Source organism: Macrobrachium rosenbergii, chromosome 47 (genome assembly GCF_040412425.1).
Source record: "Macrobrachium rosenbergii isolate ZJJX-2024 chromosome 47, ASM4041242v1, whole genome shotgun sequence".
In the NCBI taxonomy this organism is placed as follows: domain Eukaryota; kingdom Metazoa; phylum Arthropoda; class Malacostraca; order Decapoda; family Palaemonidae; genus Macrobrachium; species Macrobrachium rosenbergii.
Genome location: NC_089787.1, coordinates 26,957,173 through 26,983,123, shown reverse-complemented (window position 1 = coordinate 26,983,123; position 25,951 = coordinate 26,957,173). Strand labels below are relative to the sequence as shown.

At 38.7% G+C, this 25,951-nt stretch overlaps 1 protein-coding gene and 1 pseudogene across 7 annotated transcripts in view; both read right to left on the bottom strand.

The window, feature by feature from the left end:
* LOC136830689 (protein kinase C-binding protein NELL2a-like) overlaps positions 1 to 25,951 on the bottom strand; it is a 416,546-nt gene that overhangs the window by 389,950 nt on the left and 645 nt on the right. For 4 of the 7 annotated variants that reach the window (XR_010850713.1, XM_067090402.1, XM_067090405.1 and 1 more), the window contains exon 1: positions 1,258 to 2,420. Coding sequence is in view for 3 of the 7 variants with exons in the window: in XM_067090402.1 (XP_066946503.1) it covers positions 1,258 to 1,357 (100 nt within the window). In the remaining 4 variants the exon portion in view is untranslated. Of the gene's footprint in view, positions 1 to 1,257; positions 2,421 to 20,413; positions 20,502 to 25,292; positions 25,905 to 25,951 lie in introns of those variants that run through there. The other 3 variants (XM_067090408.1, XM_067090407.1, XM_067090406.1) reach the window with 3 other exon arrangements.
* On the bottom strand, positions 168 to 280 carry LOC136830978 (U2 spliceosomal RNA; annotated as a pseudogene).

Here is a 25,951-nt window from a genome sequence, read left to right as displayed (position 1 = left end):
TTGTGTTAGAAATAGTAAGATACTTTTGGGATGACTTTGAGTCCTGGTTTCCCGATTAAAAGATATGAAGGAGAATTAAGATACAACGTAATAGTTGAGGCAAAAATTGTGATAAAATGAGAAAGACACTTTTATTAAAAAATTAAGGAGATTTATGATAACAGTGAAATAGCTGAAGCGAAAATCAGGTTAAAAAGAAATACAATTTTAGTATGTCGTAATTTAAATAGATAAGAACAGACATTACACTCTGATTTTAGCCAAAAAGCCCAGAAGCGATATAATTGAAACAGATGAATATATATGAATGCATTCACATTTCTATGAACGTATGACATAGGCGATTGATTAGATTGATTAGACAATTTGGTCATTCATACAGGGGCGAAGAAACTCAATACTGATCTCGCAGTTCCTTCAGCCAATAGCTGCAAAAATTAATAACATATAAAAAAATCACAAGAATAAATATACCTTTCCAGAACAGCGCAATTCAGAGAGAGAGAGAGAGAGAGAGAGAGAGAGAGAGAGAGAGAGAGAGAGAGAGAGAGAGAGAAATCGTTCAAATGTATTGAGCATTAAAATGATGAATTTGATACGAGGCTGTGTTCAGCTTGCTTCTGAGAGAGAGAGAGAGAGAGAGAGAGAGAGAGAGAGAGAGAGAGAGAGAGAGAGAGAGAAATCGTTCAAACGCATTATGCATTAAAATTATGAATTTGATACGAGACTGTATTCAGCATGCTTTTGAGAGAGAGAGAGAGAGAGAGAGAGAGAGAGAGAGAGAGAGAGAGAGAGAGAGAGAGAGAAATCATTCAAATGCATTAAGCACAAAAGTGATCAATTTGATACCAGACTGTATTCAGCATGCTTGAGAGAGAGAGAGAGAGAGAGAGAGAGAGAGAGAGAGAGAGAGAGAGAGAGAGAGAGAGAGAGAGAGAGAGAGAGAGATCATTCAAATGTATTGAGCATTAAAATGATGAATTTGATACCAGACTGTATTCAGCATGCTTCTGAGAGAGAGAGAGAGAGAGAGAGAGAGAGAGAGAGAGAGAGAGAGAGAGAGAGAGAGAGAAGCAGTCAGCGAGAGCAGCAAATTTGACCATGCATAACTGATGAAACTGACATTAGGCTGCAATCAATCAGCATAGCATAGCAGAGGCAGAGAGAGAGAGAGAGAGAGAGAGAGAGAGAGAGAGAGAGAGAGAGAGAGGAATCGACTGGTCTCCTGAATGCGTGCATGGCATGCCTGCTGCTTACCTGGGGTATAAAGCACAGGAGAGATCAGGAGCACGAGCAGCCAGAGACGCGGTGGGGCAGGAGGGGGGTTTAGGCCCTGGGGGGGCCTGACCCAGGTCATGGCGGCCTGGCTCACCACGCCCGCAGACTCTCCTCCCGACCTGTGGATGGGTTTTGGTGGGCGGGGTCGTGACGTGGCATCACGCCCACCCGTGGACGGCCTACGCCCGCGCTCAATATCTAGAAGCAAAGTTGCAGGCGTCCCGACTTCTCACACACAAACACGTGCGATGCGCCCAAAAAAATAAATAAATAAAAACAAACAAAAAAAAAAAAAGCGCTCACAAGTATGATGACAGTTGGACTGTATTCACTTAATGACACTGATGACTACTGACAGCGGTTATCACTACTGAATGGTGGTGTGTCCACGTGTGCAAGTAATTACAAAATACAGGCGACACTATACCAAATCAATTTCTATTTCGCACGGCCGAAGATCTAACGAAGGGACGCTTCAATTCTGAAAACACTTCCTCCTCCTCGACGTAATCGACATACTTTTTTTTTTTTTAAATAGACGCAAATTTAAGGAAAAAAAAGTATGTGAGTCTATCCACGTGCGGCGGCGACGATGGCGGGTTTATAATGATATATCCCTTTCCTTCTCTTATCTCTTTTTTTTTTCTCAGAAAAAAAAATCACTCTCACTCACAGCCCGTGCGTTTGCAATGACACACTACTACTCGACCTCCGCTTGCTCTCGGGTCAAAACCAAATTCACTTGAGCCGTGCAACGAATTCTTTCATGAAAAGTGTACTGAAAGACGGGGGCGAGACTCGAGCACCGAGTGTGCTCAGGCAAAGTGAAGATGAAATACGTTACGTACGGTCTTCCAGTACAACTCTCGGTGAAAGTTTTCCAACAAACTTGAGCCGAGGAGCAAGGGAGAGGAAAAAATTAAATTAGCGGGACTCTTTTCAAAGTCTGTCGGTAATTAACGAACCGAAGTGCAACCTGGACAGAGCCACAAAACAGTGGAGTTTAAGGATAACTTTCTCCATGGCGGTGCACGTGGAGGTGGAGGAGAAGAGCCATTCAGAGCAGGGAGGTTTGGCGGCTGTAGCCGGGTGTGGTTGCGGCCGCTCCTTACTGTCGACGCGACCACAGCCCAGGCGGCTCTGACGGAGACCGCTGTTACTGACCCCCTCCCCGTGTACGTTCAGATGCCAGACATCGCTACTGCGCATATCTCGCTCACCAAATACCACCCACTCCTCCCTCCAACGCCAATACGAATGAATGAAAAGCTTCTCTGGCACCTGTATCAACATTAACAAGAGGTCAGGGAATATAAACCAAAATTCAAAAGCGGATATATTAGTAAACAACAGCTAAATCGGCAGCGATTCGATCCCTGGACAGTTTGCGCGTGCGCGACGCCCGGCAACCGGCCACCCGCAATATTGGTACAGAAGGCGGATGCAAGCAGTTTTCCTTTAGTCCATAAACGGGGGAGAAAATGTTTCAACTTTTTCTACGGCGATGAGGAGGCGCGAAAGCGTTACGAAATAACGGAGAACTGGAAGATCTCGCTGTCTACGAAGGCCTGGTGTCTGCTGTTACACCGGGATATAATTCGGGAAGGACAGATTTGCGTTCGACCGTCAAGAAACCTGCAAAGGAAACACGACACATCCATGGCTATCATGCGACTATCATGCATGGCACCTTGTACAGGGAAGATAAGATGTTCCGTTCGCTGGGTGAACATCCACTGCAGCGCTACACTGTACTGTTTACAAGGCACAGAAGCCGCAACAACAAATCAGAATCTGGGTAAACAACAAAACGATAAAAAATAATTCCTATATAGAAAATAATGGAAGACTAAAAGTGGAAAGACAGTATGACATCTTCCGGTATCCAAAGTCGATATCCAGACCTATAATCAAACGTGCACATGTAAATTTAAAGTAAGGAACTGGTGCATAATTACGATGACTAGACCTAGATTCACTCAATCAATTATCAATTGGAAATCTAAAGCTATAATAGTGGAGATCTTACAAAAACCGCGTTTGCCAATCAATTGTTTTATGCAATTTCACACGAGGGAAAAAAATTAAGTGATAAAATCTACGGATTTGCTCGACCTGATTCACTGAATGCATTTAAGCTATGGAAGTAATGTTCAGTTTTAGCAGTGTATATATACATATAGTGTATGTATGTATGTATGTATGTATGTATGTATGTATGTATGTATGTATGTATGTATGTATATATATATAGTGTATATATATATATATATATATATAGAGAGAGAGAGAGAGAGAGAGAGAGAGAGAGAGAGAGAGAGAGAGAGAGAGAAACTACTGTATATTCGGGGAATCTGTAATGATAACAGAACCACGATAAGGCCTTATTGAATATTCTAATTGTGAAAATTATGAGAGAGAGAGAGAGAGAGAGAGAGAGAGAGAGAGAGAGAGAGAGATCCAAGCAAGCCATGCATTTGAACAGTGATTCCTCCAACCAATTACATCACAGGAAACAATCACGTTGACATTAATTCCAATTTGCATGAACTCTGACCTAGTCAGAAAATCTCCCAGCTAATATCTTTTTAAAAATGCCTTTGGAGATGGGTCAGTACCCGCATAGGTGACCAGTAATGAATACCAGACGCTGCCGGTATATATCTTGTGAACATGACTAAAACGTGTGGCAGGGTTTAGGAGCCTAGAGTAAGTGGTACTGGGTCACATTAAGACTCAAGAATCCTTCAAAATCTCCGCAGAAATATGTTTGGCCAAAATGGTAGACCCAAGATGATGGCAATCTATCAACAAGAAAATGACCCCGTAGGAGAGTAGTACCGTCAGTGCACCTCATACGATGCACTGTAGGCATTACTTGAGGTTCTTTGCAGCGTTCCTTCGGCCCCTCGCTGCAACCCCTTTCGTTTCTTTTACTGTACCTCCTTTCATATTCTCTTTCTTCCATCTTACTCTCCACCCTCTCCTAACAATTGATTAATAGTGCAACTGCTTTGAGGTTTTCCTCCTGTTACACCTTGCAAACCCTTTACAGTCAATTTCCGCTTCAGCGCTGATTAACCTCATAGGTCCCAGTGCCTGGCCTTTGGCCTAAATTCTATATTCAATTCAACTCACCAAGAAAATGAGGCTGAACTCCGAAGACAAGGACAAACACGCCCTTTGGAATGGAGGAGGTTATAGGATTCCTGCATGAAGAAATAGGTGAATGAACACGAAATGGAGTCAACTATATAGAAGGATTTAACACCGTCAGATGTGAAAGGTAACGAAATTCTAGCAGATGAGAAGACAGAAATAAACTTCTTACAAAAATACGCTGATCTAAAGTGCCGTTACAACAGTAAATAGTGTAGCCAAGACGTAAAGGTCTCTTCTTACAAAGCTCCTATTATGGAGCCTTCACAATTTCCAGGTATCCATGACCCTAGTGGCTGTGACGCCAGATTTTCATATACCCAGATTATATCCCCTACAACCAAATTATAACACACAAGCTTTTCTGACTTCTTTTTTTTTATAATACATAATATTCGAATTCAATTCAAAATAATTATCAATTTTCGAATGGAAGTGAAATAAATTTAATATAGAAATTTAGGTCAAAGGCCAAGCACTGGAACCTATGAGGTCACTCAGCGCTGAAAAGGAAATTGACAGGACAAGTGTTGAAAGGTGTAACAGGAGGAAAACCTCGCAGTTGCACTATGAATTAATTGTTGTGAGAGGTGCACTGCAGGCAATACCTGAGGTTCTTTGCACCGTCCCTTCGGCCCCTAGCTGCAACCGCTTTCATTCCTTTTACTGCGCCTCCTTTCATATTCTCCTCCTTCCATCTTACTTTCCACCCTCTCCTAACAACTGATTCATAGTGCAGCTGTCAAACTTCTAAAGCCTTTTTACTCTTAATTTCCCTTTCAGCGCTGTACGGCCTCGTGGGTCCCAGAACTTGGCCTTTGGCTTAAATCTAAATGTTGCATTCCATTCCTATTCATTGCATTCCATTCCTATTCACTAAGGTAAACACACGCTCTGTTCCGAAAAATAAACAGATAAACCGGAAGGCTGTATCACCTTAAAAAAAAAACTCGCTTAAAATAAAAATGACATAAAAAAAAACTGGCTAAATTTAGCGTCACGATCCACAAAAGATTACCGATAACCTCGCTCGGCGTTTATCTCAAGCCAGCGCCGGCATGATCAAACGAACGCGGGATTTGCGTAATCAGAGAATATACAAATGAAGACGCAGTCGTCAAGTTTCTTGACTGTGGAAGGCATTTACTGATTACTGTTTTAGGATTTCTTGACTGTGAAAGGGATTTACTGATTTCTGTGAACTAAGACAATGCATCAAGGTGTCAACTGATAGAGAGAGAGAGAGAGAGAGAGAGAGAGAGAGAGAGAGAGAGAGAGAGAGAGAGAGAGAGAGAGACTGCCGTCTTTAACAAAGCAGCTTCGACGGAAAAATGAGATGTCTGAGATAAGAGAGAGAATGATAGGCATCATCAATATCATGGCCGAACGAGGCACCAAGGCTGTTTACCTTTAGAAATACCTTTCAAGAGGAAAGAAAACAAGGCATCTTGAGTTAGTGGGCTTTTAGGCTTCTTAGTCATTATTATTATTATTATTATTATTATTATTATTATTATTATTATTATTATTATTATTATTATTATTATTATTATTATTATGAAGATGAAATATATTCACATGGAACAAGCCCACCAAAGGGGCCACTGACTTGAAATTGAAGCCTCCAAAGAATATTACTGAGGTGTTCATTAGGAAGAAGTAAGAGGAAAGCTTCCAAAGATTATTATTATTATTATTATTATTATTATTATTATTATTATTATCATTATTATTATTATTATTATTATTATTATTATATTCAGAAGATGAAACCTATTCACATGGAACAAGCCCACCACAGGGGCCACTGACTTGAAATTCAAGCTTCCAAAGAATATCAAGGTGTTCATTAGGAAGAATTAAGAGGAAGTAAAGGGAAATACAGAAAGAAGAGATCCCACTTATTAAAAAAATTAATTAATAAATAGATAGATTAAAATATGTTATAATTCAAGGAGAACAATATTAGAGAAGTAATGCATGGGCATTCTCGCTTGATCTCCTGAAGTTCCAATTTCACTACATCCTCTGGGAGACTGTTCCACCGTCCAACGTACTTAATAATAATAATAATAATAATAATAATAATAATAATAATAATAATAATAATAATAATAATAATAATAATAATAATAATAATATTTATAACCCCCTAACGGAGGGAAGGTTGGAAATATGTGGAGATTTATGAAAGATAAAGAACAGGAAAGGCATGAGCGGCAGAATTTCCCAGGTGTTCTCGGCGTCATGATCTGCTGTTTTTTTTTTTTTCAACAGGTGTGAAAGTTGCGCGAAGTGTTCTTCGTTATGCATAAGGCATAACACACTTATAACACCCTAACACAACCTACACGCGGAGTCTAAACTCTTAAATATAATTAAATTTCCTCGCCTGAATACACTACAGGATCGACGGGGGTAGGGTGGGGGACTGGGGACGTGCCCTACCCATGAAAAATAATGACAGAATAACAATATTAGGTAATCATGACATAAATGAGAAATATAAAAATGGGAAAAAAATAAAAAATTTATTATATAAATAAAATATTGAGAAAAAATAATAATAACAATAATAACAACAATCTTAATGATAATATAATAATAATAGTAAATTCGGTGTATATGTATATGTGACATATATACATACACACACCATACATATAAACGTATGTCTATGCATATATATACATATACATATATATATTATATATATATGTATACACATATACTGTATATATGTATATCTGTATATATGAAAACTGGTGCCCCCAATAAAATTTTTCTGGATCCGCTAGTGCCTGAATACACTGCATATTGGAAAATACACTTGTGAAGCTTAACCATTAGTCTATCAAGATAAATTCATATCTAAAAAATATTGTATGAAAAAATCACGCCTGTTAACCTATAATGGACAGCAATTTTGTATCGTTACTGATGAGTAATTATCTAAATAATGCCTCGGCTGATGATAATCTAATTATCCCTCCACACGATAAAAGTCTGATGATATCTCACTGACGGGATCATAATCATATTACCTCGGAGAACGTGAACCTAATTATGTCTTCTCTGCTAACAAATATATTCATGTGATTTCCATACTTCTATTAAACCTAAGATAATTCATCTCACCATGTTAAGAAAGGCTTAAAAAAGACGAAAAAACTCTTATAAGTTTTTTTCATATGAACGCCATATTCTTTGGCAGGTTGAATTTCAAGTCACTGGCTCCAGTAGGCTTGTTGCGTATGAATAGGGTTCATCTTAATAATAGTATCATCTCTCCATCGGTGACTAGCAATTCGTCTGCGGATATAGTTGTTATAATTAGTCTTTATATATTTGTTTTAACTTTTTATATACCGTACAAAGGCCAAGACGGAAATACATACAATTATACATACGTAAAATCAAAGGATTACAGCAAGGGAAAAATTGTGTTAATGGTCCTGCCATTATTTGGTGATATCAGACATGCTGTTTGAAAGCAGGTTAATTAATTCAGAATTAGTGAAAAAAAATGAAATAACATATCTTCATAAGCCGAGGCAGGCACTTCTGGGAGACTTTTAGTGCAATGGATAGAATGAATGACATATGCACGATAATGAGGCCAAAATTTAATAGTAGTAGTAAAATACAGGTCATTCGCTGCAACGGCCCTCCAAAACACCCTTTGATACTATTAGTAGTAAAAGCCATGAGTTCCCCGTTGGGCGGGTGGGTTCCGTTCTCAGCTAGCACTCTGCTGGCCGCGAGTTCGAATCTCCGACCAGGCAATGAAGAATAAGAGGTATTTATTTCTGGTGATGGAAATTAATTTCTCGCTATAATGTGGTTCGGATTCCACATTAAAGCTGTAGGTCCCGTTGCTAGGTAACCAATTGGTTCTTGGCCATGTAAAATAAATCTAATCCTTCGGTCCAGCCCTAGGAGAGCTGTTAATCAGCTCAGTGGTCTGGTTAAACTAAAGTATACTTTTAGTAATAGCCATGAAATTCCATGCAATGGCTCTCCAAAAATCCCCATTTTACTGTAGTAGTTTTAGTAGTAGTAGTAGTAGTAGTAGTAGTAGTAGTAGTAGTAGTAATAGACATGTCATTCCATGCAACGGCTCTCCAAAATCACCATCTTACTGTAGTAGTAGTAGTAGTAGTAGTAGTAAAGTTACGTATACCTTAGTTTAACCAGACCACTGAGCTGATTACCAGCTCTCCTAGGGCTGGCCCGAAGAATTAGACTTATTTTACGTGGCTAAGAACCAATTGGTTACCTAGCAACGGGACCTACAGCTTATTGTGGAATCCGAACCACATTATATCGAGAAATGAATTTCTGTCGACAGAAATAAATTCCTCTAATTCTTCACTGGCCGGCTGGAGACTTGAACTCGGGCCTAGCAGAGTGCTAGCCGAGAACTCTACCGACTCGTCCAACGAGGAACTAGTAGTAGTAGTAATAGACATGTCATTCCATGCAAAAGCCCTCCAAACAAAACATTTTATAGTAGCATTAGCTGTAGTAATTGACATGCCATTCCATGCAAAGGGCCCTCCAAAAACACCATTCAATAGTAGTATTAGTAGTAATAATACACATGCCATTCCATACAACGGCCCTCCAAAAAGACCATTTTATAGTAGTAGTAACAGACATGACTTTTCATGTAACAGCCCTCCATAAACACCATTTAATAGTATTAGTAATAGTAGTAGTAATAGACATGCCATTCCCTGCAACGGCCCTCCATAAACACCATTCTGAAATATCACATTCCTCCATCAACACTTCGCTCCCTCAGAAAGAGAACAGCCGCGGAAATACATCTGAAGAAAAATAAAAATAAAAACCCCACACACACACATACACAGGAGAGGCTCTATCAAAGCCGTAAAACCCATTTTAAGTGACACTTGGGCGCAAAATGAAAGTCATTCCATTCAAGTTTAAGGTCACACACACAGAGCTGGGAGTAAGAGTCCTCTCCCCAGCGGAGGCTTGTATAAATGGCCAAAGGAACTTCAACTGAGACTTTTAAAAGATTTATTTGTTTGTTAACTTTCTTCCTTTCAAGGGTCCTGGGCTGTGCGCTGGCTATTAGGTGGTTATATCACCTCTGGTTATGTCACCTCTGGTTATATTACTTCTGGTTATCTGGTTATATCACCCCTGGTTACATTACCTCTGGTTATCCCAGAGTGTTGTGGCTCTTAATTCAAGGTTACTGTTTGGTAGGCCGCACTTCGGGCCTTTATATTCATTCAAGATAATGAATATGGTGTTTCCAGTTGGAACCGTAACCCCCCCCTTCTCTCTCTCTCTCTCTCTCTCTCTCTCTCTCTCTCTCTCTCTCTCTCTCTCTCTCTCTCTGGTAGTCTGTACCTTTGGGCCTCTATATATTCATTTAAGGTAATGAAAATGGTTGTTGCAGCTGGAATCGTAATCCCCGCTCTCTCTCTCTCTCTCTCTCTCTCTCTCTCTCCAAGAATGCGTACTAAAACCACAGAGCCGCCTAATCACATATGCATTAATAGATACTTGTACAATCTACCGACAACCGAAAGATTTCACATAATCTGTGTAGTTTCGAGTATTTATTATTTCTGGACCATCTACGAGATTCAGGTTTTTCTTGTCTAGGTCCGAGAAAAATCAAGGGCGTAGCCCTTTTCTCTCTCTTAAAGGGAGAAAGGACACGTCTAAACATCCTACATGACATTTTCTCAATAATAATTATTCAGATATGGCATTCTCAATTAATTATTCAGGATCTAATACCATCAATAGGATTTCAGAGAAACTTACCATTTTTTTTTCAGGAATTCTCAGGAGGACGTAATTTCTCTCTTTGTTGCATCGTTAAATTTTAACTAATATTTTGATGGCGTTTCATGCAACAGGGTCACAAAGTTAAGGCTCAAGTGTCTTAAGAAGGAGGTCCTCTTAAACGAGCATGGGAAACTGATAAGCAACTTAAAAAGTTTAAGAAGTTGGACAGGTACGTAGCTAGGTAGCTTTAGACCAAAGACACTGGATGAACAGTAAAAGGCAGAAAGTAATGCACCTAAGACCGAATGGTTGGGAAAATTCTTTACCATGAGCGCTGTCTATGGTACCATTTAAGACACACAGTACTGTAAGCTATCTTACCATGAATCACAGCACATTACTTCATTCCTCTACGAGAATCTACATCAGAACATTAATGCAGTTTCGTTAATATCAATAGCATACAAATCAATATTAGACGAGGGAAGAGGACCCAGAAACCTTTGGTAATAATCTATGCCACTCGTCATAATCAGGATGAATTGATTGATCTGTTACGACATATTGGCGTTACTTTAATTCAAGGAGTGGGGGGTCATAATGAAGATTTCAAGTCACGAAACAGGGTGGAGGGTCGTCATAAAGATTTCGATTCACGAAATGGGGTGGGGGTGTCAGAATAAAGATTTCAATTCACGAAATTGGGGGTCATAATGAAGATTTCAGTTCACGAAATTGGGGGACATAATAAAGACCTCAATTCACGAAAAGGGGTGGGAGTCATAATAAAGACTTCAATTCACGAAATGGGGTGGGGGGGCGAAATAGGGTGGGGATATAAAGATTTCAATACAAAGAAATCACGAAATGGGTGGGGAGGTTGTAATAAAGACTTCAATACACGAAAGGGTGGGGAGGTTATAATAAAGATTTCAATACACGAAATGGGGTGGGGTCGTAATAAAGACTTCAATTCACGAAATGGGGTGGGGGGTCGTAATAAAGATTTCAATACACGAAATAGGGTGGGGAGGTTATAATAAAGACTTCAAATCACGAAATGGCAGACGGTCCAAAATTGGGCTGAAGATTCAGGAAACCCAAGTTGCCAGCTCATGAAATCAGGGTTTAATTACCCATGAATTGAAAAGGTGATAGCAGTGTCTTAATGAGCCTTCAAATGAGAGGACGGGAATCTGGACCAGCAATCTGACACATGACTGTACCTCCAGGCACACATGCATACACACACACATACACACACACACACACACACACACACACATAAGAGGCCGAAGACTCAGGAAACTCAATTTCTTATTTTACGAACACAGAAATCAATTACCCATGTATTTCAAATGGTGATTGCAAAAAAACAAAAATAAAGGAAAAAAATTAAAGAAAAACACATTCTCAAATTGTCTAAGGCGAGAATGAGATCCGGAATGAGAGCTTTAATGGGAGGCATGTTTTTTTTTATCCGGCTATTTAAGATGAGAGCCAGCTGCTGAGTAATGGAACCGAGTTGGACTGGTTTTCATGATCAGAATTCCATGCCATTGGAATTTCTTCCTGGGCTTGTGGAATAATAATAATAATAATAAATAATAATAATAATAATAATAATAATAATAATAATAATAATAATAATAATAATAATAATAATCGCGGGAGTAAGTGAAATTCTAGTTAACAAACTGGAATCAGACTGATTGTATTCCGCGTCACTGGAATTCCTTGGCCTGGGCTTGTGGAAGAATAATAATAATAATAATAATAAATAATAATAATAATAATAATAATAATAATAATAATAATAATAATAATAATAATAGTGTTTACTTGGTGCAAGAGAAAATTACGAAAATCGCCAATATCACGTCACGGGAATAAGTGAAATTTCAATTAACAAACTGGAATCAGACTGGTAGCTGTCGGTTTAAACAGGAAATTCTGAAGGCAATAACAAAACAAGTAAAAAATGCACCGAAGTTTCTTCAGCGCAATCGAGTTTTCTGTACAGCGTATAATCAAGGCCACCGAAAACAGATCTATCTTTCGGTGGTCTCGGTATAATACTGTATGAGCCGCGGCCCATGAAACTTTAACTACGGCCCGGTGGTGGCCTGGCCTATATCGTTGCCAGATGCACGATTATGGATAACTTTAACCTAAAATCAAAGAAAATAAAAACTACTGGTGCTTGAAGGCTGCAATTTGGTATGTTTGATGATTGGAGGGTGGATGATCAACATACCAATTTGCAGCCCTCTGACCTCAGCAGTTTTTAAGAGCCGAGGGCGGACAGAAAAAGTGCGGAAGGACGGACAAAGCCGGTACAATAGTTTTCTTTTCAGAAAACTAAAAATTCAAAATTTACAATCTTAAAACAAATACAAAATGAAAACCCACTCAGTAACTCCATCCTTCTGCCAACGTCAAACCTCTCTGAACAAATACAGTATTTTTATATATCGCAAATAATTACTTGTCGAGATCCGAACGAAATATTACAGATGACGAGAAGGCATAATATTATCCAGCCAAACTTTCTCTGCATAAGTAATGATTGAATTTAGTTCCTAAATCTACGGCAATGGAATGGAATACAGAGTTTAGGCCAAAGACCAAGCGCTGGGACCTATGATTCATTCAGCGCTGGAAAGGAAATTGATAGTAGAAAGGTTTGAAAGGTGTAACGAGAACACCTTGCAGTTGTACTATGCAACAATTGTTAGGAGAGGATGGATAGCAAGATGGAAGAAAGATAATAAGAATGGAGGTACAGTAAAAGGAATGAAAGAGGTTGCAGCTAGGGGCCGAAGGGACGCTGCAAAGAGCCTTTAGTAATGCCTGCAGTGCACCCCGTGAGGTGCACTGACGGCACTAACCCCCCATATGGGGAAATCTACGGTAATGGCGCGTAAGCTTTCGGGTTTTTAAAGCCTGGAAAAACAGACTAATTCACCTTCAAAACTGTCTATGCCCTCAAAATGTTATACTGATATCTCTCTCAAAATCTGGTTGATTGTTGCTTGTCAAGAAGCCTACGTTTGGGATAAGTTTAGTAAGAATCCACGCACGAGTTTTGGCATAAAACCTGCTGAAAAAACAAACGTCCCAAAACCCAAAACATAACCTCCCTGACAGAGTATATCAATCTGAGCTTGGATAAACTGTTTACAAAAATTTTTTAAAGTTCGCCAATAAACATCCAATAAATCAGATAATAATCGATGTAGTATCAGGTTCCCCCGACCAAAAAAAAAAAAATATTTTAAAAAATCACAGCTAAAGAACAATAAAAGAGTTTGAAAATCAAAGAAATAATAATTCATGACGATCAAAATCAAAGGATCCGCGAAAATAAACATCCGTAAAAAAGCAACATTAAAAGTACGAACATTCAAGAACTTCGAGGAACCTGGAGCCAAATTAAATTTCCACCAAAATCAAACTATCGTCAATGAAAGAAATAAAAACAAAAACGACTGAAAGCCAATGACCAATTATTCACAAACTTCATAAATCAAGAGGAGAATTTACGACAAAATGAAATCAAGTCATCTGCAAACAGCGAAGATACAAGCTTTTGAAGTCCTCCGAAGACACTGCAATAGCACCTTCCCAAGAGCGCATTGCAGCTCACATATATCGTGATTCTCCTCTTGTGATTTGACTTTAATCGTCTTTTAAAAACTTTAATTCATAACAGCGGGTGGCAGAGAGAGAGAGAGAGAGAGAGAGAGAGAGAGAGAGAGAGAGAGAGAGAGAGAGAGAGAGAGAGAGACTCTCACCTCAAGCTGACCTTACGAAAGCTCGAGAGAGAGAGAGAGAGGGGGGAGAGAGAGAGTAAAAGAGAGAGATTCTCACCTCTAGTTGACCTTATGGAGAGAGGAAGAGAGAGAGAGAGAGAGAGAGAGAGAGAGAGAGAGAGAGAGAGAGAGAGAGAGAGAGAGAGAGAGAGAGAGAGAGAGATAAATTAACAGCACACATATAATGGGGGTTAGAAATTCCTATCCTTCTCTCTTCTTTTATATATACCAGAGAGAGAGAGAGAGAGAGAGAGAGAGAGAGAGAGAGAGAGAGAGAGAGAGAGAGAGAGAGAGAGCTCTAGTTAACTGCAATGTATAAGGTGCTAAGAGAGTCCTAACCCTTGCTTCCACCCTATGCAAGCCACCAAGAGAGAGAGAGAGAGAGAGAGAGAGAGAGAGAGAGAGAGAGAGAGAGAGAGAGAGAGAGACAAAACGCCTCTCACGCTAATAGGTGGTGTGACCAGTTTTTATTTATATTTTAATCTCTCTCAAGAATGAATAGATAATTCTGCTCAAGAGTTATCATCTCCAGCCTCTATATCTTGAACACGACAGCTCTGACGCTATTAAATCCACAAGGATTATCAGCTGCAGTAGCTGAATGCCATTAGAAGCAGCAGTAGGTTTTACCACTATCATAATTTTCTGCTTCTGCTAACATCCTACCACCAGTTATAAAAGCAGATAACTCATTACTGCGTCAATTGAAGTAGGAACGGGGACGCAATGAAGCAAAATATTACAAAAACTTGTCAGCATACTGTAAGTCGCCAACGCCAGCAGGAAAAGACCAACAAACTCTACGGATTCTCAACGCCTAATTTCGAATCGATACTTCAGTTATAATGGAATTGGAATATAGAATTTTGGCCAAAAGGCCAACCACTGAGACCTATGAGAAACTGACAGTGAAAGGTTTTAAAGGTGTAACAGGAAGAAAGCCTCGCAGTTGCACTATGAAACAGTTGTTAGGAGGGGTTGGAAAGTAAGATGGAAGAAAGAGAACATGAACGGAGGTACAGTCAAAGGAATGAAAAGGGGTGTAGCTAGGGACCGAAGGGACGCTGCAAAGTTCCCTAAATAATGCCTACAGTGCACCGCGTGAGGTGCACTGGAGGCACTACCCCCCTTACGGAGAATATTTCAGTTACTAATTCGGCCAAAGAAGTCATACTCTTTGCTTGGTTTGATTGGTTGTTTATCTGTTTGTTAACATGATTACGCAAAAAGTTATTTGGGGATTTTTAGGAAAATATTACCAAAGGTTGGACTTATGATTTAGCAACAATTGAGATATGAATATGAAGCTTGAGATGAGAGGACCTTTAACAGACTGCTAAGCTTCGGAGGAGGTTATTAATATTATTATTATTATTATTATTATTATTATTATTATTATTATTATTAACGACATAATCGTATAAAAGAATCATAATGGTTGTGAATTTACATAGCATGCATTCACGCAAAAAAAATTACCATGATATGAAAAATGTAAAATAAAAATCATGATTTACGAGTGTAGGTCATATACAGCCAAAAGCAATAGGAATTTCATTTAATATACAAAAAAAAAGTCATCAATCAGTCATGGTTGCGCTGAATTTTTGTTGTTTTTGCATTTATTTTTTTATTATTATTTCTTATATTTCAAAACAACGCAAAGTAGCATTGTTCTGTTGAGACACAGTAAAGGCAAATATGAGACATCAAAAAAAAAAAAAAAAAAAAACATCCCACTGACAGAAAAAAAAACGAAAACGAAAAAAAAAAGCATCTCATAAAGAGACATAAAAAAACATCCCCCATCAAAAAAAAAAAAAAAAAAAAAAAAAAAAAAAAAAACAGGATAACAAAAAATCACAAAAACATCCCCATTAAGCAACATGAAAAAAAAAAACACACACACACACACAAAACTATCACCAGATAACATTCCCCGCCCGTGTGACAACTACATGGTCTGGAGGTTACTCGACAATACGGCGGGACAACGAGTATGGCACGTGTATGGGGGATTTCTTCAGTCTCCCATTTAAAAGCAAGTCGTGGGGTGTTGGGTTTCCTGGGCGCGGGGAGGGGAGGGGGGGTGTTTGTGCGCACCGAAGCGTGACCGTCAAAATGCGCAGGTATACTATGACCTACGGGGAAAGGTCACGGAGAAAGGTTATGACCTGCGCCTAAGTATACTGTAGGCCATTTTTGCACTCAATAGGCTCAGGGAGAAAAATCAGTCTTGCTTTGGTTGAAAGGTTTAAAAAGTATTGCTACATTTACGAATCGTTGTTTGTGTTCTTGGATTTTATTCTAGGTGAGCTTCGGAGAACGCTACACACACACACACACACACACAAGATATATATATATATATATATATATATATATATATATATATATATATATATATATATATATATATATATAAACATATATATATATATATATATATATATATATATATATATATATATTATATATAGTAATTACATAAGCTATGCACGTGAGCATTAGCTATAAAACAAGACATGCTTAACTAACTTGAACTTCCATTAAAAGAAAAATGTACTTCAAAGACCTGTCTCATCTCCAAGGGAATGAAACATTCCTCACACTGAAAACACAGCACTAAAACGCTGTGTTATTGTGAACATTCAAATCATAACACAACACTAAAACGCTGCGTTAAGTGCGAACATTCAAATCATAACACAGCACTAAAACGCTGTGTTAAGTGCGAACATTCAAATCATAACACAGCACTAAAACGCTGAACATTCAAATCATAACACAGCACTAAAACGCTGTGTTAAGTGCGAACATTCAAATCATAACTCACGGCGCTAGATGTCTCTAAATGACCGAATAATAATAAAGTTTAAATGGTCTTCCATTTATTAAATTGGGCCTGAAAAGTTTGTAAATTTGAGTAATCTAAACTTCTTTATTTATCGCCAAGTTTTCTACACTGATTTGTGTACATGGTTCCTAAATTCCACTTCTTTATTTATTAAGTATTTAATATCCACTTTTGTACAATGACAGCTTCAATCAAAAATGCATGGTGGCCCTTTTCTTCTGCTTGAAAGATAAAAAAAAAAAAATCACAGAAAAACACGACGTGAATACAAAAAAAACATATAAAAAATGCGCCAAAAATCGAGTTTTCTCTGCATCGTATAATCAAGGCCACCGCAAATAGATCTATCTTTCGGTGGTCGAAAACAGATCTATCTTTCGGTGGTCTCATTATAATGCTGTATGAGCCGCAGCCCATGAAACTTTAACCACGGCAAGGTAGTGTCATGTCCTATGTCGCTGCCAGATGCACGATCATGACTAACTTTAACCTTAAGTAAAATAATAACTAGAGAGAGGCTAGAGGACCTTAACTTGGTATGTTTGATGACTGGAGGGTGGATGATCAACATGCCAATTTGCAGCCCTCTAGCCTCAGTAGTTTTCAAGATCTGAGGGCGGACAGAAAAAGTGCGGACAGAAAAAAGTGCGGACGGACAGACAAAGCCGTCACAATAGTTTTCTTTTACAGAAATCTAAAAATCTGATGTCACGTGATTTATCGATTAAATAAAACTGTAAGAAAAAAAACCCTGTCTTCATTTCCCCGCTCGTTCTACATCTCTCCGTCCCAGCCAACGCCGCCGACGGGAGGGGCAACTCAAAAGCAAGGTTACGGTCAGCGTGCTGTAAAAAAGCAAAATTCCCTTGTGCGAAAAATACGACTTCCTCAAAGTTACTTCTTGTTCCTTGACGAAAGCCCCGTGTGTGTGTGTGTGTGTGTGTGTGTGTGTGTGTGTGTGTGTGTGTGTGTGTGTGTGTGTGTGTGTGTGTGTGTGTGTACATAATATATATATATATATATATATATATATATATATATATATATATATATATATATATATATAATTTATACATATGTATATACTGTATATATAATATAAATGAGAGAGAGAGAGAGAGAGAGAGAGAGAGAGAGAGAGAGAGAGAGAGAGAGAGAGAGAGAACCGTCAATAACACAATTAGTAACAAATACATACTCCACAACAGATATACAGCAGAATCCGTAACAGGAAAAGAAATAACTAAAACCTGAACCTCATTTAAAAAAAATATATATTGTATTTTCGTGGGGCTGCCAGCGAACGTTTTCCTCAAGTTCACGAAACCCATGTTTAGTCCTATCCCTTTAAACACACCTTAAGGCTTCAGCAGCTCGTATTTAATGATCTGTTTACTTTAGTGGCGTTTAAACTTAACCAGAGCCAAAACGAAACAAAAAAGAAGAAGAAGAAGAAGAACAAAGGGAAACGATCCACCACTCGGGAAACCGTCTTGCCAAACAGGAAAAATTTTTACTCCCCGATCGAGAAACACTACTATTATAAGCCTCCGCGTCTTCTTCTTCCTCTTCTTCCCGCGCTTCGGCGACGTCGAAGGGAACATTTTGTTTGTTCGCCATTTGTCGTGGCTATCTCTCCAACAAATCCCCTCCCCCTTTTCTCGCTCCCACACGTGTTAAATCCTTAAGTGGATCAGTGACTACTACTACAGGCTATGCGTTTTGCAGACTTGCTTTTCGTGCGAAAGTTGTTCTCCTCCTACACCGGGGTCCCTGCAACAAGTAAATACGTTTAAAAGTTCTTCTCTCTCTCTCTCTCTCTCTCTGCTCATGACAGTCTCGCTCTCTCTCCCCGTTGGTGCGTCAGTCAGGCGGTCGGTGCGAGTTTTTGTAGGGTTTCTCCTCGTCTTCAGCTATGATCCGCAGGTCGCTAAAACTTTTCTAAAGCTTTTGCCACTTGTTCCTTGAATAAGATCATGTGTGACTTTCGTCAATCGTACCAGAGGAAATTGATAGTACTAACAGAATGGCACCCACGATGAAGTATAATACACCGAGATAAAAAAAAAAAAAGCTTAGTAATTTTTTTTAATCTTTACTCTGATTTGCAAGATAGATACTGAAATAAAACACAAAAGCGGGTGGTGATTTTTTAATTTACATTTTGATATGCAAGGAAAATGGGATACTGATATATATATATATATATATATATATATATATATATATATATATATATATATATATATATATATGTGTGTGTGTGTGTGTGTATATATATATGTATATATATAAATATATAAAACCGTTGGTGATTTTTAATCTACATTCTGATACGCAAGGGAAAATGAGTCTAAGCTATGACTAGTCCTAGGGAGGTTTAAACTGGCCGTGTACATATCTTATTTGCGTGTTAAGCAGGCGCCGCAATATCGAAGGTCAATGCCGTCAAAGGTTAAAATACAAAGTCATTTCAAAATTATGTGTGTTAAGCAGGCGACACAAAAACGAAGGTCAATGCCAGAAAAAATAAAAATATACATATGCTTTTCACAAAAACCATTTAGGTACATTTTTTGTAGGAAAACACGGTAAAGTGTAAGAAGACAGAGAGAGAGAGAGAGAGAGAGAGAGAGAGAGAGAGAGAGAGAGAGAGAGAGAGAGAGAGAGAGCTGTACAGTATAACAGGAGTTGCTCTATAGAAGTACTTTCAAATCTGACTAATCAAACCGAACAGGCCGGTGATAAAGGATCTAATCCTTTATAAGAAGGAATATAATATTTAAATCAAAGGCCAAGCGCTGGGACCTATAAAGTCATTCAGCGCTGAAAGGAAAATTGAGAATAGAAAGGTTTGAAAGGTGTAACAGGAGGAAAACCTCACAGTTGCACTACGAAAAAATTGTTAGGAGAGTGTGGAGAGTAAGATGGAAGAAAGAGAATATGAACGGAGGTACAGTCAAAGGAATGAAAGAGGTTGTAGCTAGGGGCCAAAGGGTCGCTGCAAAGAACCTTAAGTAATGCCTACAGTGCACCGCGTGAGGTGCACTAACGGTACTACCCCATACGGGGCTAATCCTTTATATCACGCTTGATCGGATGATTTAATCCCTTTCTGTGCATGAATGAATGAGAGGCAGAAACAAGTGACGATCTTTGTTTATCGTATTCAAGTCTATTTAAATATACAGTATTCAGAGTAAATAAAATTACAAAGAGACAATCAATTAAGTTTTCATTATAAATAAACCTAAAAGAGATTTCACATAACTTTGTCGATATAGGCTACAGTACTTCCGTTTTATTAGCTTTCTCCAGCATACATATTTGTACATGTAAATGTGTAATGAATACCATTACGCAGATAGAACAAAATTCTTATCAATAAAAAACCTAACACTACCACTATATATATATATATATATATATATATATATATATATATATATATATATATATATATATATATGACTAGTTAATATACAAAAACAGACTACCTCCACCATTACTGCAATATTTCCTTACTTACCTTGACATTCTTCCTCAGGGGTAAATATCTCCAAGAGTCACCAATGTCTGGCGAGCGCGACAGCCATCAATACACTTTCGCTTTCCACCTAAAAAAATAAAAAGTAATTCAAATGCGTTATTCGTGTTAATAACCTTTGCAAACGAAACATGCAACAATTTCTTGGTAAAATTCTGGCGAACCTCGTTTCATCCATTTTGTTAACAAAATAAGACCACTTTTCCTATTGTAAATCTTACGTGACATAAAGCATCATATAGGCTATGTAGAATACAAAAATATACAGTTTAGGGGAAAGGCCAAGCGCTGGGACCTATGAGGTCATTTGGCGATGAAAATAAAGTTGAAGCAACCGTCAGGAGAGGATGAAAAGTAAGGTGGAAGGAAGTGAAAATAAACGGAGGTATTGCAAAACGAATGAACGGGTTTGCAGCTATGGGCCGAAGAGACGCTGCTAAGTTAAGTAAATGCCTACAGTGCATCATGTGAGGTGCACTGACGGCACTACGGAAAGCATCATATCCAAAAAAAAATGATAACTAGGCCTAAAAAAAAAAATCCAGACGCTATATCATCTACGACTCGATAAAATGAAAAAAAAAAAAAATGAATAACGCCGACAACACATCAAGTGAAATTCATTAAAATTCTTCCGTCGGATTAGCAATTCAAGTTCCGAGTCACGCTGGCTCGCTGGTGCCAGGACTATTTAATGGCCTCGGCTTCCAAAACTTTTCAGTAAATCAAGATATGACCTAGAAACGCCAACTTTCCTCACGGGGAGGGAAGAATTCGGGAGAGGAGGATTTTCGGTCCGGCTTAAAGGGACCCTCGCTGGTGCTTGCGGAAACTTCTCGTGTGAAAGAGCCGGAAAAAATGGGAAAATGAGGAAAATGGGATGAGGAAAAAATGGAAATTGAGGAAAAAATAGTCGAAGGTATATTTTTACACAAGGCGGCAGTTAAAAAGCACTCTCTCTCTCTCTCTCTCATACAAATAATGATAAAAGCAACTTACATCAAGGCGTTCATACATGCACACCTTACCTTGTCTTTAAGTTACCCCGGATATTCTATACCAACGTTACGTCTTTCACTGTAAAGCTGTAACACCATTTTAGATAATTTAGTCATTAAAACATACACAATTGCATGAGAATCTGTATATTTCCTTTAACAAACGATGTAAATCTGGCCCAATTCTTTCCTAATCATGTCTAAAAAGTTTAACCCTTTCTAAGTAAAAAGTTGATACTATCCTGTATGTGAAAAGTGGAGTAATGGCATTTTGTCAAACGACATACAGCAATGACCTATACTGTGTCATATTAAACAGAACATTGGTTCTAACTAGGAAATATGTTTCTATCATCAAGAGGTTTTAAACCTTGACACAGTAATGAACACTATTTTTTACAACAACCTTTGTATGAAAGAAAAGGAATCCCTGTACACACACACACACACACACACACAAAGAGTTTGTGTATTTAGAAGCAGCCTAATTAAACATCAGAATTTCAAAGCCAATTCTGCTGTAGAGTATGCCCTCAAACAAATGATTAGGATACTTTCTATGACTTTTACACAGGTGTGAGTGTTCATTAATGGGGATAATGTTCTTAACTTTAACCTTCTTTCCAGAGCCATCTACAAACAAGTCTATAAAAAGCTATCAAAAATCTATAACAAATGTGTTGTAGATTAAGGACTCCAGCCTACTCTGCAGCCTGTACTTCTGTTATCTTTCCACCACTTAGCCTTCAGAGGGCAAGGTTAGGTTAGGCTAGAGAGGGGATACTGTACAGTACAAATCTGTTAGAGATGCCTAATCTGTTAGGAAGACTCAGCTACCTCAAAAAGAGGAACCTCCAAAATTTGGACAATAGTAAAATCCAACAAGAGCTATAGAAAAACAACTAGGTAGCATCTGGGGGTTTACAAGCTTGTCAGGTTCTCTGAAGACTAACTGAAACCTAATGTCTCGTATGTTTAGATCAGGAGCCACTTCAATTTCCAGGGGCTAATAAGTACTTATGGAGGTTTTACCATATTCAAGGAGTGGATTAGTTCAGATTCTGACACTGATACTACCTCTGCCATCAGAGAAAAACAAGAAAAAAAAGACTCCCCACTGGAAGACTCTCTAACATAAATCCTTGTGAAAGGATCAATCATTCCTCAAGTACAAGAGTCATTACTCATTAGGTAAGGACCTGAGAGAGGCAGAACAGTGACAGGCTTCTACAACAGCTGACCAGGCACTGGTAAATTTCATCTCAAAAATGGAATTGACAGAGCAGACAAGAGTACTACTGGCTGTGAAAAGCTTCGGGCACCCACTGTCATAGATACCAGCAATATGGGGCATCAGTGGCATCGAGCACGCATGGTACTTGGTAAAAGCTGAGCATGAAATCACACAATCAGTCTGTAATGGGTAATGGCACGCATGGAAGCTATACCATACCCAAAAATGAATACTATACCGCCCTGTGGACAGTCCCTAACAAGCTTAAATGGAAGAGAAATACTGTGAGAGAATTGTTCATCTTAGCACAGGCACAGACACTACAAATGTACACACAGCATGAGGGCTCAAATATCACACATGCAAGCAACAGGCACAAGCAAGGACAGTGCACAAACATAGGAAGGTAAATGACATGATCATAAAAATGGTAACAATTCAATGGGGACCAAAGACCATAACCCAAAAGATATTCTGATATATCCAAAGGTATTGTCTCTGGGGCAGACCCACTTGCTCCTGTGATACCCTGGATGCTTGGTACGAGTAGCAGCAAATGATAGTGTATGATCATTGTATGAATGGGCTCTGGTCCTGTGGTCTCAGGTACAACCTTCTCAGTGGGGGTGAAGAGCTAATAGACAAGAGAAAGCTGGAAAAAATAAACCATGTTTCCCGTTTCTACCTCACTGCCCCCAGATTAGGTTCCAAAGAAAGTAAGAGTTTAAGACCATCACTGGGAGAACTTCCCAAAGGGTGCCTGTAGAAAGATCTGTGGGAGAAATTATGACTAGACCAGCTACCATTCCCAGAACTAAGTCCCTTAGGGGAGCAAGACCAGTGTTCCCTCTATGGAAGGGACACCCCAGGGGTTCCTGAAAATCAATCAGCAGAAAGACACTCGGATACCACTTTCAAAGCAGTCCGCAGACCAAGACAGCAAGACATGATATAAAGAACGGAGAGAAACCTGAAGACAAGAGGAAAGAAATAATGGAAACAGTTTAATCTCCCACCTTACTGCTTTTTGTTCAACCTGTTGCTCCAGATTCAGAGGATGAAACAGGGACTCTAGGAGGGGCATCATAAATGACACCCTTATATTTCAATCACCAGCCCAATCCTGGCTGGCACACAAGAGAGTTGGGGATAACAGAACAGACCTTTAGGAGGCATTGAAAATGCGGACAAGATGGATAGGGTACAGCCTATCCTAGGCCATGCACACAAGGGCAGCCTCTGTGGAAACTGGCCAATGGGGAGGAAACTGAACTACACCTTTCTTGCTGAAAGTCGGTCATTAACTTTGTGACTACACTGACAATTCCTCCCAGTAATCAGTTCCAATGAAGGGAAATAAGACAGTGTTGCTTCTACAGGAAAAGGGAGCACTCATGGGAAATCCCCTAGGCTACTACAGGGAGAAGTCTCCAAACAATCCCCTTCCTCTAAATGGTCCAAAGACCAAATAGAGTGGAAAAGACCAAGTAGGATCAACAGGGTTCCTCAAGAGAATATCACATACTACTATTCTACTTTCAAACTAAATTAAAATCAAAGAAATGGTCAATAAACAGTATGAACATTTCATAAAATGAACCTGAAGTTTTCTGATACAGATTGCCATCTGAGAAACACAAATAACTGAAACTCTTGTTCTATGGTCCCTGACATACTGATCCACAAAATTAGGCCCCCTCTCAAAAAATTAGTATTGGCTATTATAATTTCAAGCCTCAAAACCCAGTCGAGAATCATGACTGTACAGAAAAACAGAGATATCTTGACTCAACAATAGACAAAGGAAAAGTGATAACACTCAACTACTGCCACAAACAGTCCATCTTGATACCACCTTATACAGGGCTAATCCTAGCCTATGTAAAATAATGAGAGACCAGTGTTTCGAATCAGCTTGCCTATACTTCACACAATTTGCATCTGAAACACCCACAGCACCTGTATTACACAATGAGAATTTCGACAGACCAGTAAATTTCATACTCACTGGTCTGCATCAGTAAGAGGTAATTCTACAGCTTAGGGGGTCCAAATTCACTGCATTACGTAAAGTCAAGATCAGCAAACAGATTTGTCAAATACTTATTGAATCATGGAAAACAATTTAAAAAAAAAAATGAGCAGTGTACCTGCTTACAGAAGCAGATTGTAAAAAAAAAAAAAGGAATAAAGTTGAACGTAAATATACATAAACTGCTCTCATTTTCGCAAATATACTTCTGTTTGCAGATCTGTCGAAAGAAGAAACTAAAAATAGGAAAGAAAACTTAAATAAAAACCACACCATGGTGCAGTGAATTTTGACCCCTAAATTGTAGGATTACCAGTTAGGTTAGGCTGGAAAGGTTTTAGTAGCCTAGTCTTGTATAAAACCCGATTGTTAAAGGGTAAAAATAAAAATATAAAGGATTTGCCTTGCAATAAGCATAGGTCTAAGCTATAACTAATGCTTTCTGACCTAAACCATTGACAGCAGCTGGTATCTCTGATCCTCAGGTTAGGCTGGGAAGGTGGCCTAATCTAGCACAGAACTTGAGTAAGGCCGTTAGGCAAAAATAAATGTATAATAAGCAAGGACTAGCTATATAACTAAAAGGTCTAAACTTACAACTGAACTCAACATTGCCAGTAAGATTCCACCTAGGTCTATGTATAGTTCTGCAGACAAGAATACCCTTCATATGGGGCACAGGCGGTCTCTTTTATCGTCTTACCATTCACTTATAAAATAATAAATAATATTGAGTAATGGCAAAAAAAACCTAAAACGTTCTAAAGTAGCCATTTGTTTACGTCTGTGACGTCTACGACATGATAGACAACATTAAACAGAAGACATGTCACTCAAACGTCTCGCATTATAAAAGTTGATCTAAAGTTGTGGTCAGCGCCATCTATTGGACATCTTACCATTGGCTATTTTTAATAACGTCAAGTTGTATTTTACGTATTGCGTTTTACTATAACAGGTTTGTCTCTTATATTGAGTCCGTATCAAGGTTTGTCTCTTATATTGAGTCCGTATCAGCCTAAGGCTTCCTTCGACACGCGTAATTCTGAGGAGAACACGAATTTCTTCGATGGATTTGGCAAGTAAAGGAAGCTTTTGTATAAATCACGACAGTAAAGGAAACTATTGTACAAATTTCGATATCTATTTCATCCCCCAAAACCCATTCGTGATTTAGACCTCACTCCGGGAATGCTGACCACATCGAATAATCATTGATCACAGACCAGCTATAATATTTCGATGTAGTTCAAAAG